The 21,494-nt window shown below is 34.0% G+C and overlaps 1 protein-coding gene across 3 annotated transcripts in view; it reads right to left on the bottom strand.

Moving 5' to 3' along the window:
* LOC115212134 (Wilms tumor protein 1-interacting protein homolog) overlaps positions 1-21,494 on the bottom strand; it is a 130,186-nt gene that overhangs the window by 35,663 nt on the left and 73,029 nt on the right. For all 3 annotated transcript variants that reach the window (XM_036502144.1, XM_036502141.1, XM_029780977.2), the window contains exons 2-3: positions 18,681-18,782; positions 884-951 (exon numbers count right to left, since the gene is read on the bottom strand). In XM_036502144.1, the coding sequence (XP_036358037.1) occupies positions 884-951; positions 18,681-18,782 (170 nt within the window). The remainder of the gene's footprint in view (positions 1-883; positions 952-18,680; positions 18,783-21,494) is intronic.

Raw genomic sequence — 21,494 nt, 5'->3', positions numbered from 1 at the left:
TTCTGGAGCCCCTGTTAACACTGGCTTACACTTATTGTCTGATCCCCACATATTGTAGTAATATACGTCGCACTTTCCGTTGTGCTGTTGCCTTTATTGAACTGATAAAGCAAAATAATTCGAATATGCTCCTTTGTCACTTCCATTATAGATTTGAAAAAATAACTGTTAAAATCGAACTGCACTCTTCAAAATTTGCACTAAGAATAAGCACAAAGTAAAATTACTACCTGCTTTTATAGCAAGTTGATGCAGGTAGTTTATCCCATCCCCCTCTGCATTATTTATAGGATGACCCAATACAAAGTTTAAAAAAGGCTGTCCTATTCAGAGCTCTGAAAGCACTAGTAAGGTCAAGCTAAGAGAGCAGTAACTCAGATTTAAAACTGACAGAATAGAGGGGACATTCTACTTCTGTCACAGACCTTTTCAGAACTCACAGCATGATAAATACACCCAAAATACACACGTAAAATGGTTAGTGATGGGAAGGATATCTAGCTATTCCCCCCTCTCCTACCCACACATACATACAATTTTTTCTGTTGCTGGGTGTGCCTGAGATTAAAATGCCTTGGTAAGTGACAAACCATTGCGATACCCATCCAATCCATACTAGTATGAAAAACAGATGTAAAATGACATGGAATCAGAAAATCTATACAGCTTAAAAAATATGAGTAATAACATTATATTTATATAATAAAAATTTGTAAAGGTAAGTTGTTAAATTACTGAAAATAAAATTATATCACTACCTAACAATTTACTAGGCCATAAACCACAATGACATTTTCTAATGACAGTTATGAAAAAACAGCAATTAATATCACTTAGAAACACCTAGCTTATTAATTATATTAGTGAAATAACATTAACTTACAAGGTAATCTTCTTCACAGTAGACTTTTCCATGGACGTTGTAAAATGCTTTCCCTCGCAGAGTACGGCCTGATGAAAGAAATTTTAGTAAATTCGTTGAAGATTTAACATTTAAAACAATTCAAGAACAACTTTTCTATTTTTCTTTCATTTATTGCTGCTTCATACTGTACTTATACATCAGTCCATCCTAGCACAATTCCAATAATATTTCAGTTTTTCTGAGAAGAGGTTGCTAACTTCTCATTCAACTTTTCTATTACATAAGATTAAATAAAAACATTTCCACTGGAGCCTTTGCAATTCCCATCCTAGGAAATCATTCCATGGAAACAACCTAAGATGGTAGAAAACTTATCAGTGAAAGAAATGTTTTCAAAACTCAACCAATACTATAGCCAAAAATGGATTGGATTATTCCAGTTTACTATTTAAGAAAGAACACAATAAGTCCAAATGCTTCTACTTTTATATCAAACTAAATTCCATTCTGTTTTATCTGGGGAAAGTCATTTTCTTTTTGTGTCTTATAACACACTCACCGGTAAAATTTCCACTTTTTTCTTATTTTTATTTTTCTAAAATTTTCATTGCATCTTGCAACTTTTTCAATAGTTTTGACTGTCCGTTCAAAAACAAAATAAGTTCCATTGTTAATCCACAAAAGTGAAATCTTATATTATTTCAACAATTATAAATACATGCTACCTCTAATATTATCTTTAATCTAACATAATTACCTATTTACTATTAATTTTCAAAAATACAAGTATTTGCATATCTTCAGTAAGAAGAAACTGAATATGTACATGCACATATACAAATATATACACCACTGTTTTTAAAAATTTCTTAATAAAATGGGTCTTTTGTAGAGACAATATCTTTTTGACAACCAGATGCCCTTCCTACGAGTGAGGTGGAATTTTTTCAGTTGGATAAACAAACAGATGCCAGCATAAAGACAATAGCTGCAATAAAATTTGTATTCACAACCATGTGGTCAATAGTTCAGCCATTGACCCAAATTTATTGAATGATGTAAGCAGAGTTATTGATTTCTGATTTCTGTACAATAATATATGAAATATCTCAGTCAACGTATTACATTTTTAAATGTATAGTAGTTCAGAGAAGTCAAAACAAATCCATTACCTAAGTTTCACAATGTTTGGATATTCTATTCTCCAATAGATATTCATTCTTTGCTCCTCTCCCTACCCCCAATAACTGATAATCTGACATTATTAATAGTTACAAGAGAATAACACTAATTGCATTTGATAGCCCTTCCCCACACAAGATGAGTAAAATTGAAGAGGTTAATTTTCAGCTTGAACTTATGTAGGTCAACATCTGCAAGAAAATATGTGGTTAAAGAGAAATTATTGTGTAAAGTTTTCAATTCAGAACCTAGGGGAGTGGTAATATATAGCAAATATAACAAGAAATAGGCATATTGGTTAGGCTTTAGAAAGATGGTAGGTCAGAGAAACAGAGGTTATTATAGTTATAATAGATAGAAAAAAGAAATGCATTGAATCTGTGAGCTAGTGGTTGTTGTGTGGAGGTGAGTTTTTACTTATCAGTTAACTGGCTTGAGATACTAAAAGAGAGTAATAAGGGACCTAATATTTGTAGTGAGTTGGAAGGCTTCATATGTGTATTATTCAAGCATAGTAATGTCCAATTATTATCCAAGAAAAAATAAAAACATTCAAACATGTCAGCATCTTTTATTTTTTAGTTGTTTCAGTCATCAGACTGTAGCTATGCTGGGGCACCACCTTCAAGAGTTTTAGTTGAATAAATCAACCTCGTTAAGTAACACTCTAACATAGGTTGTCAAGCAGTGGTGAGGGACAAACATGCACACACACATGATGGGTGTCTTTCAGTTTCCACCTACCAAATCCACTCACCAAGTTTTGATTGCCCCAAGGCTATAGCAGAAGATACTTTCCACAATTTTCTTGGGTCTTTTTTTAGCTTCTTCTATTAACTGTACTACTTCTGCTAAAATGTCTTTCACTACTTAAAATGTGCCAGTTTACTCTGTCAGTGTCAACTGACATGTATAGACATGTGTAGACTCAATTATATAAGGTACTACACTGGGATTGAACCCAGAACCATGTGGGTAGGAAACAAACTTCTTACCATACAGCCAAGCCTGTGCCTATGTGAACAATATTCAAATCAATAGTTTGTTACATATCAGTCCTATGAAGGACTGCTGATATGTTTCTTTCTAGAATAGTACTTCAAAGGCACATGGGTCAGTGATTAGTGTTGAGCTTATGATCGTGAGGTTGTGAGCTCAAATCCGGACCAGGTTGTGAGTTGTGTTCTTGAGCAAGACACTTTATTCACATTGCTCCAGTTCACTCAGCTGTAGAAATGAATTGTGATGTCACAGGTGCCAAGCTGTATCGGCCTTTGCCTTTCCTTTGAATAACACTGGTGGTGTGGAGAGGGGAGGCCAGTATGCATGGGCGACTGCTGGTCTTCCATAAATAACCTTGCCCAGACTTGTGCCTGGGAGGGTAACTTTCTAGGTGCAATCCCATGGTTAGTCATGACCAAAGGGGGTCTCAGAGACTTCAAAGTATTATAAACACACAAAGTTTTTATCTAAATTACATTTTAAATGTTACCTAGAAAATTGACTACACCTTGCATGTCTAAGAGTCAGGAACTTGCTGAAAATTAGTTGACAACTAATTCTATTAATTTAACACAATTCAATATTATCACACCTCTTTAAGAGTACACCTGATTTTTAGAACAAGTACCCCATATCTCTACAGGTTGTTAAGAGGCAACTAAAAGGGTTAGTATCAGGAAAAGCATCTGATCATAAAACACTATTTAAAAAAAGTATTATTTAATCTATACTACTATGGAAAAGCTGCAGAAAAATGAAAATGGTAGTTAAAGAAAGTACTCTATTTCATTTCAATATTTAACTTGCAATATAATACGTAAAGTAATTTAAAGAAATTATATGTGCCCAGGTATGGTTGAGTGGTTAAGAAGCTCACTTTGCAACCATGTGCCAGGCTCAGTCCCACTGCACAGCACCTTGAGCAAGTGTCTTCTACTATAGCCCTAGACTGATCAATACATTGTGAGTGAATATGATAGAGAGAAACTGTGCAAAATCCTATCATGTGTTTACACACACACACACACATCTTTTATCTTTTAGTTGTTTCAGTCATTAGACAGTAGTAATGCTGGGGCATCACCTAGAAGGGTCAAGTTGAACAAACCAACTCCAGTACTTAATTTTTTTAACACACCATAAAATTATGGGGATGTAAACAAACCAATGCCAGTTGTCAAACAGTGATGGAGAACACACACGGCTGGCTTCTTTCAGTTTCTGTCCACTAAATCCATTCATAATGCTTTGGTTGGAACAGAGCTATAGTAGAAATGACTTACCCAAGGTGCTATGCAGTGGGACTGAACCCAGAATCATGTAGTTGGGAAGCAAGCTATGCTAGCACCTAATATATGTAGGTGTGTGTGTCCCTCATCACTAATTGACAACCGGTGTTGATTTGTTTACATTCCTGTAACTAAGTAGTTCAGCAAAAAAAAAAAATAAATAAAACAATAGTATAAGTAACAGACTTAAAAAAGTATAAATACTGGAGTGATTTGTTCAACTAAAACCTTCAATGCAGTGCCCCAGCAGGGTTGCAATCCAATGACTGAAACAAAAAGAAAAACAAAATATATATATATATATATTATATATATATATATATATATATATATATATCATCATCATCATCGTTTAATGTCCGTTCTCCATGCTAGCATGGGTTGGACGGTTCGACCGGGGATCTGAGAAGCCAGAAGGCTGCACCAGGCTCCAGTCTTATCTGGCAATGTTTCTACAGCTGGATGCCCTTCCTAACGCCAACCACTCCGTGAGTGTAGTGGGTGCTTTTTGCGTGCCACCTGCACAGGTGCCAGGCGAGGCTGGCAACGGCCACGGTCGGATTGGTGTATTTTATGTGCCACCGGCACGGAAGCCAGTCAAGGCGGTGCTGGCATTGGCCACGAGTCGGATAGTGCTTTTTACGTACCACCAGACCAGGGATCCTGGCTGGTTCAATTCGATTTCGATTTCGCTTGCCCCAACATGTCTTCGCAAGCAAAGGGGGTTGGCATGGGTGCCTGTCGTACGGTCGGATTGGTGTATTTTACGTGCTACCGGCATGGAAGCCAGTGGAGGCGGCGCTGGCATCTGCCACGAGTCGGATAGTGCTTTTTACGTACCACCAGACCAGGGATCCTGGCTGGTTCAATTCGATTTATATATATATATCTTATGATAAAAGGCAAATTTTCTCTGCTTCCCAAATTGTTCAATATATCATAAGATATATATATATCTTATGATAAAAGGCAAATTTTCTCTGCTTCCCAAATTGTTCGTTTTTTATACAATTGTACAATATAGAATTTCTTCAATTGGAATTTACCTATGATTTTTCAAAGTAGATTCCATTGGGTCATGGCATGTAAAGTTTTTTCAATTTGACCCCCTCTCATTTCAAGTGCTTCACTCCTTCCATTACCACTACACTTTCTCCTCCTTTCTCTTTGCAAGTGTGCAACAATTAAAGTGAAAGTATTTATATAACAGGGATGAGCCATTAATACTGGTCATCCTTTTTGCTAGAGGAAGATCCACTATGGTCTTATATGCTACACCACTGGTTTTCAATTCATATTAATCAAATTAATATTCAATTTTTCACCCTTATTATGTGTGTGTGTGTGTGTGTGCGTGTGTGTATTAGCAATTCGTATAAAATTGCATCAATGACTTGAACTTGAATAAGTGGTTTCACATAAATGGGTTTAAATTAAAAAGGTTTGTTGTTATTATTATTACTGTTTGACTATTGTAATCACATTTGTTGGTTCCTCGTCAGGTAAACGTTGTTGTGTTGCATTTGTTAAATAATTGTAAACCATAACCCTCCCCCTTTCGGAGAAGGGGCTTTCGTTATTATTTCAAAATTGAATTGTGTCCCTGTTTTGGGAAATTGACAATATTTTCACTGTCTTTACGGAAGCATTTTTGTTAAAATGCCTTCGATAGAAGAAAGTCCAAAAATGAATTTCGCTGCAGCCGTACACTTCTATACAAGAGGGAGGACAAGATCCAATTGATCGAAATTGCAAGAGACGGGCCTACAATTCCAGTCTGTTATATATTTTGAGTATTGTTATCACTAGCAATATCAAGATATAACTTTGTATTTTGTATTTTATGTGTAGATGTATATATATATATAGATGTACATGTAATATGTACACATATATATATATACACATATATACATGCATAATATATCTACCCATACACACATACACATACATAGGGGCAGGTGTGGCTGTGTGGTAACAAACTATGTTCGAAGATACTGTACTTGATATGGGCGGTAGTGCCTTGCCGGTCTATGGCCTACCTTCAACAAACCGGGAAGGCACAAACACTCTGTCTTCACATTTGCTGCGTGAGACATGTATTAATATTGACGAGCTTGCCGAGTACATAGCCGACAATGAGCCAAAGCTCCTTCCAGAACAGAAGTTCGCTTACATCTCCGTTGTTAATTCAGTTCGGGCCAAAGCTGGGGGGATTTTTTTCCTGGACGCTCCTGGGGGCACTGGGAAAACTTTTTGTCAACAAATTAATATTGGCTGAGATTAGGCGAACACAAGGCAATGCCCTAACTGTGGCATCATCTGGAATTGCGGCTACTTTGTTGCCAGGCGGCAGGACAGCTCACTCCACTTTCAAGCTCCCGCTTGACTTAGCGAAGACTGAGACACCAACTTGCAACATCAGTAACAGCTCCGATCAGGCAGAAGTCTTCAGACGATGCAAGCTTATCGTTTGGGATGAATGCACGATGGCCCACAGAGTCGTCCACATTGTAGCCACTGGTGAAGACTCTCAAACTTCACACCAATATGCGTGCTCATATGTGACGTGATATCACATCAGCAGCATTTTCTCACACCCTCCTTGCACTTGGCGAAGGCAAAATACCAGGGGATGAAAATGGTAATATTGCCATTGATTCCATTTGTACCATTGTTAAAACGCCTTCTGATCTCAGAGATGCAGTGTTCCCAGATCTACAAGCTAATTATCAGAATATGGATTGGATTGGCCAAAGGGCTATTCTGGCCCCGAGGAATAAAACTGTTCACCATATTAATGATGAAATGCTAAAACTCATTCCTGGGGATGTCTATGTATATAAGTCTATCGATACAACTCCTGACCCAGAGGACGTCATCAACTATCCAATAGAGGTACTCAATTCCTTTGAGCCCCCCGGACTACCACCACACATTCTCAAACTTAAAGTTGGTGCCCCTATAATGCTCATTAGAAATTTGGTTCCCCCAAAACAATGCAATGGCACACGTTTGATCGTTAAGTCCTTATCTCCCAATCTGATTGAGGCCACCATTATCACAGGGTGCAGTCGAGGCAACGTTGTGCTCATACCTAGGATGCATCTTTTTCCCATCAGGAGCAGACCTACCTTTCATATTTCAGAGGTCCCAGTTCCCAGTAAGGCCATGTTTCGCAATGTCAATTAACAAAGCGCAGGGTCAAACACTGTCTGTGGCGGGAATACATTTGGGAGAGCCATGTTTCTCTCATGGTCAGCTTTATGTTGCCTGCTCGCGTGTCAGCAGCAACAGTGATGCATTCGTTCCACAACGAAAAACAAAAAACATTGTGTACAAGGAGTTTTTATAGGATTATGTTTCATCATTTTCGAACACGTTAGTATTTCACTTACATACGACTCTCTTTTATGATGGCATTTACATTTTTAGGCGTTTCATGACATTAATTCACACTTAACCAACACCTGTCCTTCACTCACCTCTATTTCTATCCATTCATCATCAAACCACCAGCCTCATCTTCTATATCCAACGTATATGACACATCTACCCCCTACATCTACACTCTCACTGTTAAAGTTTACATAAGTGACAACACGATCGCAACATACACTTTGGAAACTAAGTAACAGATCATTTTATACAACAACAAATTTAATCATAACGCCCATCAATGAAAACAACTCCACCACTGTGTTGTGATTCATCTATTCAGCACCACTACAGTCTTGCCGGTCTGACATATGGTGAGTAGATGCTATTGTTCTATATTTTATAAATTACCCATGCTTCATTCCCCTCTTGCCTACATAGGGCATCCATTCTCTTTTAACACAGCATGAAGTTTTGTAACAGCACATCCACTGCCATTTGTGGAAAACGAAGAGACCCTATTCACCTGCGAACGTTTTACACCGCCTTCCACGACTATCAAATTCTTACAATTATGAGAACAATAACATGGCTCTTTTCAAGGCAACCTCGCATTCAATTCTTACACCATTCTATGAGGGGTTAGGAACCCCTTTACACAGCTTTCTATACACTTACAAATACATTCATTCGCCGTAAACTTATATCAATATTTGCCTGAATAATCCTCATAATTCAGTGCAATCATTAACAGTACTTTCAAGCAATTCAGCCCCGAGCATTGCCAGGCAAATCTGCTAGTCTTATATATAAATGGCAATTTCTGTCAGCCTATCTGTGCCTTACTATCTTGTTGCCCAAACCAGGGAACCAATCTTCAAACTTTGTATACATGTTGAACTTCTAGTTCAATTATAGTCTAATTGGATTTCGATAAAAATTGATAATGGACTGACTATGGGGGTTGGGCTATTACATGATAAAATGAGTGTTAGGTTCAGGAAAATGTGGAATGATGAGGATGGCTGATATCAGGGAAGAAGAGACAGGAAGAGATAGACATACAGGGAATGTGAGAGACAGACAAAGAGAATGATAGACAGAGACGTCTTCCATATGTATAAAAGAGAGTTTGTGTGTGTGTATCTTCCTTATGCATTCAAAAACTGAGTTGCTGATTTTGATGTATGGGGTATCAAAAGATTCAGTAATCTTATGACTACCAAATAAACTTTATTTTCATTTACATATTTGCATTACAAAAATTTTACATTATAATCTTTTCTATAAGTCAACTATTGTAAACATTTTATATCACGATGACAATGACGATGATGTCACATTTTCTATATGAGTTCGTACCTTAAAAGACATCCATTTCCCTATATGTTATGACGAAATACAGTCACTCACTCTCTCTCTCACACATGCACACATATATACCAAAAAAGATGTATGCATATGCATTTATGTATGTGTATATGAAAGATGTGTGTGTGTGAGACAGAGAGAAAGACCAAGTGAGTGCCACTTACACAGACATGACAACACACACCTTCACTCACTTACTCTCTCCCCTTCTCTTTCTCATGCACACACACACATCCATTTCATATACACATACATACATCTTCACTTTCTCCTCTCTTTCATCTCTTCTCTTTCAATTTCTGCTACCTTCAAAGCATAAAGAAATAAAAGAATTTTACAGAATTTAACAAATACATTCAAAATCTGTGTTGCCAATTTTGACCTATGGAGTATCAAAAGATTCAGTAATCTTTCAGCTAACAAATAAACTTTATTTTCATTTACACATTTGCATTACAAAAGTTTAACATTATAATCTTTCTATAATTCAACTATCCTAAACAACACTTTATGCCATGACAACATCATATTTTCTATATGAGTGTGTACCTTAAAAGACATCCATTTTTCTATGTTATGAGGAAATGCAGTCACTCACTTTCTCTCTCACATGCATATGCACACATACATACATACAAAAAAGATGTATGGATATGTATTCATGAACTTGTAGATGAAAGATGTGTGTTGTGAGAGAGAGAGAGTGAGTGCCACTTACACATACATGCAAAAAAATACATACATGATGATACACATCTTCACGCTCTCTCATACACATGTCTAATTCATATACAGTATATGTCTTTTACTTCCTCCTCTCTTTCACTTTCTACTCTCACTTCAAGGCAAATGTCACCTTTCACTTTCTCCTCTCTTTCAATTTCTGCTCTTTTCAAAGCATAAAGAAATTTAAAAAATTTTACAAAAATTAATGAACAATCAGATCCCATATGATTGAGGTGACAACTTTCCTGCTTCAAACAAAAGAATGCCTTTAAATAACTTCCTTTGTCACACACACACACACACTCCAGGTAAAACTTCTGTATAAATTATGTTATTTCTTGCTATGTACATGTGCAAAATTACAGCTCAAATCCAATTGAAATCACCTTTTTCTATTCTGTAATTCCTGTTTGTGATGACTGTATTTAAAAACCTGATCTTCGATATAAATTTAAAAGGATGTTCTCCCAGAAATCTTGTGCTTTACCTGTTGTTTCTAGCATGTCTGAGGTGACATCTGCACCTCCACCCCTGATTTTTTTCCTAAATTTCTTCCTATTCCTATGTTTTCAATACAGGAGATTAGGATTTCGTCCAAAAAAATACGTTCTCAATATTTTAACTTACTCTCTCTTTCCCAATTTCTTCAAATTTTACCTTTTTGCATTTTTTTCTTGGTAAAACAGAGAGTACGAATCTTTAAGAATTTTCTTGTTTTTTAGGAAAAGACTAAAATCTCCTTCCCAAACATACACCCATCACCTCACAACTTTCAAAAAGCTACAAACTCCCAATGTTTCACTTTTAGCTTTTTTGAAAGCGGGGAAGTTTCTTCAGAAATAATGTCGTTTACCTGTTGTTTCTAGCATGTCAGGTTTTCTGGTGGTGCTCTAATATTTTTTATGCCTACTATTTCAGTACAATTCTCTGCATGTGTGAAACATTAGATGAAAGTGAAACACAAAGTGTTTTTAGATTTTTGAAAGTGGGTAGGTGATGGGTGGAGGAAGGGGCATTGAGTGTTTCTTTGAGAAAAATTAAACTTTAAAAAAAAAATTATTTCCCAGATTCGTAAAAAGAGTTACACATTAAGAAATTTTGGTGAGGATGGGGGAAAACTAATATTTCGAAAACGTGATACCTGGGCAAAATTGTATTAACCCCCTTTTTATACGATGATACAATACATAGTTTGTGATTATTCTTACGAGCAGAAAGCACTTTCATGCAAACCTATGCAAATTGTAACCCTAACCCACCCCCTTCACTTTTAAACAAACAATAACTTCCATTATGCCAGTAATCCAGTTCACTATATATCTGCTGTGCTGATTCTGCCCATAAGAAAGGAACAAATAATACAATATGGCTGTATGTCATAACACCCGGGTAACACCAGGCTGCATTACTTGTGTATGTGTGTATATAAAACATGGTAATTATAAAATAGAACTTTCTCAACTTCACTTCTCTATGTTATATAACAATATTATTACTAGAATGTTTTCATGTTGCTATTCTATTCTAGAAATATTTTGCAGCCCTAAACATTTGAAACTATATAAAAAAATAGTAAATAAAATGGCATATAGGATTTTTGAAGTAGTAGTGATACTGAGATATACACAAAAGATATTTCTTAGCAAGTTTGGTAAAAATTCAATACAAATAAAGAGGTGTAGAATTTCACTTAACAGCAGTTAAGGAATTTGAAAAAAAGAAAAACAGTAGAAATAGTAAAACAAAAATTAGAATCATAAATTTTTAAACTAAAAGAAAAGAAAAAGCACCAGCCAAACTAATTACCATGTATGCTGAGCCTACAATACTGAAATAATTAGAATATTTGATCTATTTTATACTTATTTATGTTCACAGAAAGTTTTTTTTTTAACTATACAATACTGAAATTAAAAAAAAAGAAAATTCTAATGTATTTAAAGAAATTGCATAACACCAGCTACAGCCAACTGACAACATGTAGAAATTATACATTGGTGCATATTTTTATATTTTATTATAATCAATTCACTAGCTCAAATAGGTTGTAGCATGGATTATTCTGATTTTATAGAAAGCTTGATGATTTTCATTCTCTATAGAATTCTATCATCAAATAAGCTAATAAAGATATCAATAATTGAATAGTCAAGATACAGGTCCAAGATACTGGATATAAATTCCAATTCACTAAGTAGTATAGCAGCAGGACCTCTCTACTTGCCTAAGTCAATTTAACTGAACAGTGGAAAGGACATCCAGCCGCTATAAAAAAAAGGCATCTATTTTCATTAAAACATCAGTGATATTAACACTTATGTTGAAGCTATGGTTTTTACAGTTGGGTGCTTTCCTACACAAAATGGAATAAATTTGTGTCAGAAGTAGAAGAATTTGTTTCTGACAAGGTCCTTTGTTGAAAAAGAAAATAAATATTCTTTAACTAGCAGTCAACTGTTTAACCTAGTGCTTAGATATAAGTTTTATTTTTAGTTGTTATTTAACCCCAGGTCATCCCTAGTCTTAAAGGGCCCGTAAAAACCCTGGGGCAAAGTCCTTTTCTCAAAAGGATATAAAGAAAGAAAAAGACAAAAAGCTAGAGTTAGATATAATTCTGGAACACTATTTCTACAAATTAGTTTCAAATGATATTGATACAATGTTATCAGCAAAGATGTAACAAGATTCACAGTTTTTACTGATTTTTTTTTCCTTCGGTCTAATTTGTACTGAACATTCATTAGTATGTTAATAAAATATTTATCAAACATTAGCAAATATCTGATAAATAATTTATAACTGTCTACCAAATATGTTTCCTTTTGTTCATTGGTCCAGCTACACAAAGTTACTTTTTTCTTCTCGTCTTCAGTAAAGTCATGTTTTCTTCAGTGAAGTAATGTTTCTTTTTGTCATCTGGTCAAGATCAAAATTCCAATTTTAAGAATAAGCCAATGCCAACAATTCTTGCGCCTTTCAACCTATAAATAAGCTGACTTAAACCCTTTAGCAATCAGATTCCTCTGTCAAATGTAGTGCTTATTTATTCTTGTTGCTTTGAATTATCATGCATTATATCATAGCCTCAAGATTTCAATGATGTGATTGCTTATTTTTAGATTAGCATTGTAAGACAGGTGCTTGAACATAAAACAGGTAGACCATGCGGACTGAATATGGTCAGTTTAAATGCTGACAGGCTAAATAGCTGGCATTAATCTTGCACATTTTACCTGAAATGTTCACCAAGATCAAGGTAAAATGTGAAAGGCTACTTGGGTGACTTGTTATACAGTTGTGTAAAAATGCTTAATACATGGCAATAATATATAACAAACTCAATAACTTTACAGCATATTACATCACTTAAACTAGTTTTAATATATATATTTTTTAACTTGCAGTTTATACTTTGAGTAAAACCTTATTAACTAAGATGTTACTATGGTTGTTGAGGAAATTTGGGATCATTACATCAAATGTCTTTTTTTTCATTTATTTTAATATAACAAATCTATTGAAGACTTGTTTGTTCAAGTCACATACCTGTTTATTTATTACGTCTTTTTAATATGTCCTTGACTATGTTGTTACCCTTGACTTCAGTTAAGTCCTCAACTGAGAACCTACTTTTAGCTCTACTCATTTTATCATCTTATATCAAACTGATCCTACTCAATCCATGTCATAATCAATTCTGATATGTTTATTTATTTTTTCATTACATCACATGAACAATAGTTTTGTTGGTTTTAAAGGATCTATCACTTGCTTCTTGAAAGATATACATGAGCATGCACATACACTCACTAACACACACACATTTTGGGGTAATGATGCAGAGAAGGAAGAATTAATACAAATGGAGAAAGCAGTAGTGTATTCAAACTGATCCAGTGGCCTATTAACTGGTTTAAATTATGTGTGTTTGTATGTATGTGTACGTACACACACACAACTGGATGCCCTTCCTACTGCCAATCACTTTACAGAGTACACCCAGTACATTCTGTAAAGTGGTCGGTATTAAGAAGGGCATCCAGCCATACAAACCATGCCAAAGCAAACAGTGGAGCTTAAAGCAGTGGGCTGGCTAACTAGCTCCTGTTGAACCAGCCAATCCATGCCAGCCACATATAGCAGGTGCCTTACTTAAAATATTGTACCCATTTACTTAAAGTAGTGTACAGTGGAACAAATCCAGAAATCACATGGCTACAAAGCAAACTTAACTATACAGCCAAGCTTTCTTAGGTTCTGATTATCCCATATTGTCCTTTAACTTTTACTTACTTGCTACTGCTAACTCAGACACAGATAACACTATCCTGCATTCCCCTCGCTGCAACTTTCTGCATACACACATCATCCAAATGTAACCTAATAATCTCATAAAAGACTTAAATCACTTCTATATGTAGACACTGAAAAATCATCCTATGATAGAAATATGATGACAAATCACTATTCAACAGAAGCAAATCTCAAGATTAAAACCTTTACAGTTTATATTTACTCCATAAACTAGAATTATTTTTCTGTAATATGTCAAAAATAACACCTCAGTTATTCAACTCATGAGACCAATAGTCTCTCTAAGGATGCTATTAAATGAATGTTACTTCACTATGAAAAATCAAGACTTCTCAGAGTGACTCCTGCTAATTTGCATAGTCTATACAGTAACAACTCAATAAATAACACAGCTCATGCAACACATTCTATACAACAAACAAAATATTAATATAACACCAGAAGCAAAGTAACACATATACCATGACACAGCTCAAAAGCAAGAGGGATGAAACTATTGAAAAACAGATGATCTGACCCAAGGTAAATTTATATATAATGTGTGCAGCTATCAACCCAAGTGCCAAACCGAGTGGGATTTAACTCTGAATGTAAGAGTGTAATTAAAACTGTATTTCTGCCTTTGATCACCAATCCAAGATAAACAGTGAAAAGATGATCTTGTTCTTTCAAAAGAAGCATCTGAAGGTTGAGCAGTTGTTGAGAGTCAACAAGAACTAAGCATGTCTCATGATAGAGTATTCATCTTACATATAAAATGAAAGAATGGCTCATTCTTTGTGACTATCTAGTATTCGGCATTAATCTAGAAGATATTAGCTCAGTTAACAAATACTTGCTTACACACAATCTTTAGATGAAAGTCCTTCATTATACTGTGTCTTCATTGTTTTAAGAACAGACTTCTTTCGAATAAGAAGCACAAGAATATTTTGAATTGGAAACAGTGCAGTTTTTATGAAACAGCTTGTTATTTGGGAGAATGCATCCAGAATCACTCAGATGAATTTGCTTGTTCTCAAAAAAAAAAAAAAAAAAAAAATGAAAGACACAAAAAATGTTATTTTATAATAAAAGGTTGTTGAAAGAGGAGTACAGAGAGATAAAAATTACTCCAAACTGAAGGACCAAATATTGAGATAAATTCAGTATGGTCTAGAAAGCAATTAAAAAATGAAAACAAAGAATAGTTGCTGAGATGCTGAATGCAGCAGAATATGTGGCTGCTATGCAAGTTATTTGCCTGATTTATCAGGTGGTTGTTGTTTAGCCCCAGGTCTTTTATGATTGAATTGATCTGTAATCAAAAGTATTCCAATTGTGAAAGTCTTGTCTTTATTCAAATACAGTGCACTAAGAATCACATTACTCAATGTGTCCTTTCCTTTTTAAGATAGTAGAGTTAATGAGAGAAATTTGATATTTTTAACAGGTTGAGCAACTATGTAAACATTTCCATAATATTTTATGTTGTAGTGTTTAACCCTAGGTCATTCCTATTTAGCAGACCTATCATCAAAGACATTTTAACAGTGACCATTCCAACTTTTCTTTTCTTTTCTTAGATATTTATTTATTTATGACATCATCCAAAGCATCCGTCCTTTTTTCTAAGATGGTAAGGTGTGATATGAGAGAAATACAGCTGCTATTTCTTATAGTGTAGTAAATTACAATCTTTAAGAACTAACACTTCAGTGTAGTAAAGAGCAAAGAGGATGTACTGGAGAGAAACAATTATAGAAATCTGACAATAATAAACCCAATAAGAGAATAAAGTGATTGAGATAGATAGCATGTGCAACAGAATATTTAAACTTAGACTAGCTTGGAAAATGAAACGGCAACTATTATCTCTGTGCTCCTCAATCGTGACTGCCAAATGAACAGGTGGATTGTTTTTATGATATTGTTTTACAGACTGCCTTGATGACAAATGACGGTGACTTGTTGGGCAGCAAGGCTGTCAGTGCTACTTTGACAAAGATATACAAAAATTCACTGTGAGAAAATTTTTCTTTTCCATGTTTTGTCAATATTTCACCAGGCACCATATACATCAAGTAAAGTAGAAAGCTTGACAATGCTTAGCTACTTGTCAACTAAGATTAAAACAAAATGTTCACAATGCCAAAAGATCCTGGAGACAAAACATCTGGTACCAAATATGTCCACATCACAGGTGCAGGCATGGTTGTGTGGTAAGAAGCTTGCTTCTCAACCACATGGTTACAGGTTCAGTCCCACTCCATGAAACCCTGAGCAAGAGTCTTCTGCTATAGCCTCGGGATGACCAAAGCTTTGTGAGCGAATTTGGTAGATTAAAGCCTGTAGTGTGTGTGTGTGTGTGTCTTTGTGTCTTTCCCTCACCACCACTTGACAAATAGAGTTGGTGTGTTTATGTCCCCACAATTTGCAGTTTGGCAAAAGAGCTGATAGAATAAATACTAAGCCTGCAAAAAAAAGTCCTAGGGTCGATTTGTTCAACTAAAACCCTTAAAGGTGGAGCCCCAGAATGGTCACAGTCAAATGGCTGAAGCAAGTAAAAGATGAAAGTGTAGTAGTGTAGCAATTCTTAATTTCATTAATAGAGGAGGCTGAAAAGATTGGCCATAAGTAGGTTTTACTATTCTAAGAACAAGTACAGTATCTGTCAGCAGACAGCCATGTTTCAATACCATTTCTGAGCCTCATTTTCAATTGGCTGCAGTAACATTAATAGTAGTGAATATAACATGTATAGTTATAGTAATAATATCAGTAATTACTGCCACAAAAAAAGGTGTGTATGTGTTCATGTCCCTGTAACCAAATGGTTTGGCAAAAGAGACCAACAGAATAAGTACTAAGCTTAAAAAAATAAATCCTGGGGTTGATTTGTTTGACTAAAACCCTTCAAGGCAATGCTCCATCATGACTGTAGACAAGCTTCTTTTGAAACAAGTAATAGAAGATAAAATATCAAATCAATGATGCCAAAGCAGGCAATAAAAACATGGCAACACATCTCATACTTATGTGTGTGTGTGCGTGCACACGCATGTGCTGTTATTTATAACAGATAAAGCTATAAATAATAGCATGTAAATACTGGTTTTAAAAACTTTTGATAGAAAAAGTTGAAGGCTGCCTGTGAGGCCTGAACCCATGACTGTAAATATGAAAGACATTCTACCATTAGATCAAAGCAATCCTTCAATTTTCTATATTCATTCTTATGATGTAAATAATATATCATCATCATCCTCAACATTTTAAAGCCACTTATCCATGCTTACATGGTTTGGACAGAGTTCATTAAAACAGATTTTCTACATCTAGATGCTCTTCATGTAGCCAGCCTTCACCTGTTTTTATATACATACATCATATAGTGTATATGTGCACACATATATACATATTTACATACACAGACATGCACAGAGTAAGTATTTTACCAATAGAGGTTACTCATGTGTGAATAAAATTATCCTCTGATCTGAAGAAAATCTAACAAAAGCATATAACTATAACTGAGTAACAAAAGCATATAACTTTAACAAATTTGTTGACAAGGAAAATTACAACAGCATCACCCCTTACAGTTCATGATTTTTAGAGAACCACATTTGTAAACACAGACACATAAGTTTCTATCTCCCAGATCTACTCACAATGTTTTAGATGGTTCAGGGCTATTGTAAAAGACACCCAAGGTGCTATGTGGTAGGACAACCTGAAACTACATTGGTTTGGAACCAAACTTTTTAACAATACAGCCATGCCACTGGATGTGTATATATATATATGTGTGTGTGTGTGTACTCAAAAAAACCCCATACTCCACAGCAGAAGCAATAAGACTGGTCCCTCTAGTGGTGAGGATTGACCTGCAAAAGTCCTGGACCGGTTCTACATAAAGAGTACTTGTGGCATTGTCATGTAAAAGTGCTTGTGTGGTGCCACATAAAAGCACCCAGCACACACTGTAAAGTGGCTGGCATTGAGAAGGGCATCTAGCCATAGAAACCATGCCAAATCAGACTGGAGTCTGGTGCAGCTCCTCAGCTTGACAGGTCTGATCAAACCATCCAGCCCATGCCAGCAATGTTAAATGATGATGATGATATATATATAGGCATAGCTGTGTATATATAATTCACCCCATGCTAGCATGGGAAATTGAGGTATGATGATGATAATATAAAGACCTGTTTGTCCACCCACACATGACAAAACAAATATCAATCATTAAGTATATGCATAATTAGAGATTACAATGACTATGATGATAAATAAAGCAGTCAATTTTGAACAACCAAAAAGATTTTAGCTGTTTACATATTATTAAAGAGGCTGTGCTTTTCTGGGCTATTCTTTTTTTTAAGAAATACCACAGTACATTAGAAAAGCATTTACTTTGACTTATACCAATTATAAAAGCTTTAAATCATACAGAAAATGCTATGCATGAAGCATTAAAAAAAGCTACCAATTATCTAACATCTCATTGATTTTCTCTATAAAATAAGTTTAGCAATAGAATATATATTAAATTATTTAATAGTACTTACCACAAGAACAACATACAAAGCATTTTGTATGATATAAGTTCCCCATAGCCTGACATGCCTCATTGCTACCAGTCACCTTCTCATTACATTTGAAACATTGCCCTGAGCAAGAAAAAGTATATATGTATTATAATAATACAAAATGTTTGAAATACAAAAACTTATAATTCAAGAAATCAACATCATTCATTAATGAAGTCTATATTATTGACCTCAAGAGGATAAAAGGTAAAAATGATTTTCATGGAAGACAAAGCATTAAAAAAATCTGTAATTAATGTTTGTTTTGAAAACTGTTATAATTTTGCAAACACAAGAATGATTAAAAAAACATTATCTAAATTTTTAACTTCAAAAAGGATTTTTTTTTCAGTTTCCATGTGAAGTATGCCAGTAAGATTTTATTTTGCCTCCCAAGCATCACAAAGTCAAAAAGATGGAGAACCACTGCCTCAGAGAGAAGATATATATAAAGAATTTAACCTGACAGTTTACTGGTTTTAACAACTTACTGTAGTGTATTATAACAACCCATAATACATATATTTTTTATAATAACATACTTAAAAACATTCTCTAAAAAGAAAAGCAAATATATATATATATAAACATTATATATATATATATAAACATTATTATATATATATATAACATTATATATATATATATAAACATATATATATATATATTATATATAAACATTATTATATATATATATAAACATTATATATATATATATATAAAATTATATATATATATAAACATTATATATATATATAAACATTATATATATATATATATAACATTATATATATATTATATATATATATATACATTATATATATATATATATATTATATATAAACATTATATATATATATATATATATATATAAACATTATATATATATATATATATATATATAAACATTATATATATATATATATATATATATATATTATATATATAAACATTATATATATTATATATATATAAACATTATATATATTATATATATATATAATATATATATATATTATATAAAACATTATATATATATATATATATATATATATATATATAAACATTATATATATATATAGCGGTTCGGCAAAAGAGAAGCAATTTGTAAAAGTTCTGCCACAGGTTGGAGAGGGCTTCATGTATTTGTATAGCAAGTTTCCAAGGTTGAAGAGGGTGTATTTATAGGACTAGATATAAGGAAACTTATCAAAGATGAAGATTTTGAAAAATCTCTGATTCTCTCAAAAAGAACTTGGGTAATCACAAGGGTTCAAACATGATATAGTGGGAAGAATGTTGACAAAATTCCAGGACTTAGGATGTAAAACGAGCATTAAAGTTCATTTTCTATATGCTCATTTGGTTTTCTTTCTGGAAAATCTGGGAATGTGAGTGAGGAGCAGGGGAAAGGTTTCATCAGGACACATAGGAGATGGAAAGAAGATATCAGGGAAGATGTAATGTCAATATGATGGCTGACCACAAGGTGGTGAGCTGGCTGAATCATTAGCATGCCAGATCTAATGTTTAGCAACATTCCATCTTTATATTCTGACTTCAAATTTTACTGAGGTCGACTTTGCCTTTCATCCTTTCAGGGTCAATAAAATAAGTATCAGTTGAGTACTGGGGTCGATATAATTGACTTGCCCCACTCTCCACCTAAATTGCTGATCTTGTGCAAAACCTGAAACCAATATGATGGCTACTGCTGGATTTTGCATCATGATTGTCCATCAAATGCTCACAAATGAAAGAGTTCCTGGCATTGTCTCCAAGGGAAAAGAATAGATTTTGAGGTGCTGAACCTAAAACATAATTGGAACCCTTGTAAAAATCTATTTTCTCACCTTTCAATTGCATTTGTGTTATTTTATTTTGCTAAATGAAGTACCAAGTTCGTTTTTATTAGTTTCCTTTTGTCCTGTCATACATGGATTTACCTATACATAATAGTATATTTTATGATTAAATTGTGAGAAAACCTTAGGTAATGAGAAAGAGCTATTTTGATATTTCAAATTAGCATCACAAAAACAGATGAAGTAAACATACAATTATCAAAACAATTTTTAAAATGTTCCATTTTATGGACCTGTGTAATTTGCATCTTTATTAATATTTAACTGATAATGAACTAAATGAAGCAACAATCTAAATTTCCAGAATCTATAAAATAGTGAAAATATCATGTAACACTTAATGAATCACTAGATCACCACTTAACATTTTTATCTTCATATAATGTATTGAGACAAGTGCATTTGTTGGCTCTCATCTTCTGTAGATAATTGATTATAGCTAATGAGGAGAAGTAACATCAGTGAAATTATTAAACTGTGAATCAAATTTGAGCTAGTGGACACTTAAACCATTCTAGGCTGCATTGCATCAGGAGTCCATTCTGATGAACAAAAGAAATGTTTGACATATATTTATATCACTGAAAAACTATATAAACTTTTGTTGGTATTTATTTAAAATCATTTTCACCTTATAATATGCCAGTAAAGAAAATGTGTGGCAACAATAATGTATTTTTGTAATTTCAAAACACACTGGTTTACTATTTGACCTACCTACGCTGATCTTTATCTACTTATCAAAACAGTTGCATCTTTAGATTATAGGCTTAAAAATTTAGTTTCCTTACATCACATCATATTAGGAAAATTGCATCGCACACCACAGAGGATATTAATTGATAAATAATTACATTGCCTTATGGTGTATTATGTTATTTTCTGGGTACATGAAAATTATTAGCTCAATCCCACAAAATGAATCATT

Source organism: Octopus sinensis, linkage group LG1, assembly GCF_006345805.1.
Source record: "Octopus sinensis linkage group LG1, ASM634580v1, whole genome shotgun sequence".
NCBI classification, from domain to species: domain Eukaryota; kingdom Metazoa; phylum Mollusca; class Cephalopoda; order Octopoda; family Octopodidae; genus Octopus; species Octopus sinensis.
This window is presented reverse-complemented; position numbering and strand designations above follow the sequence as displayed.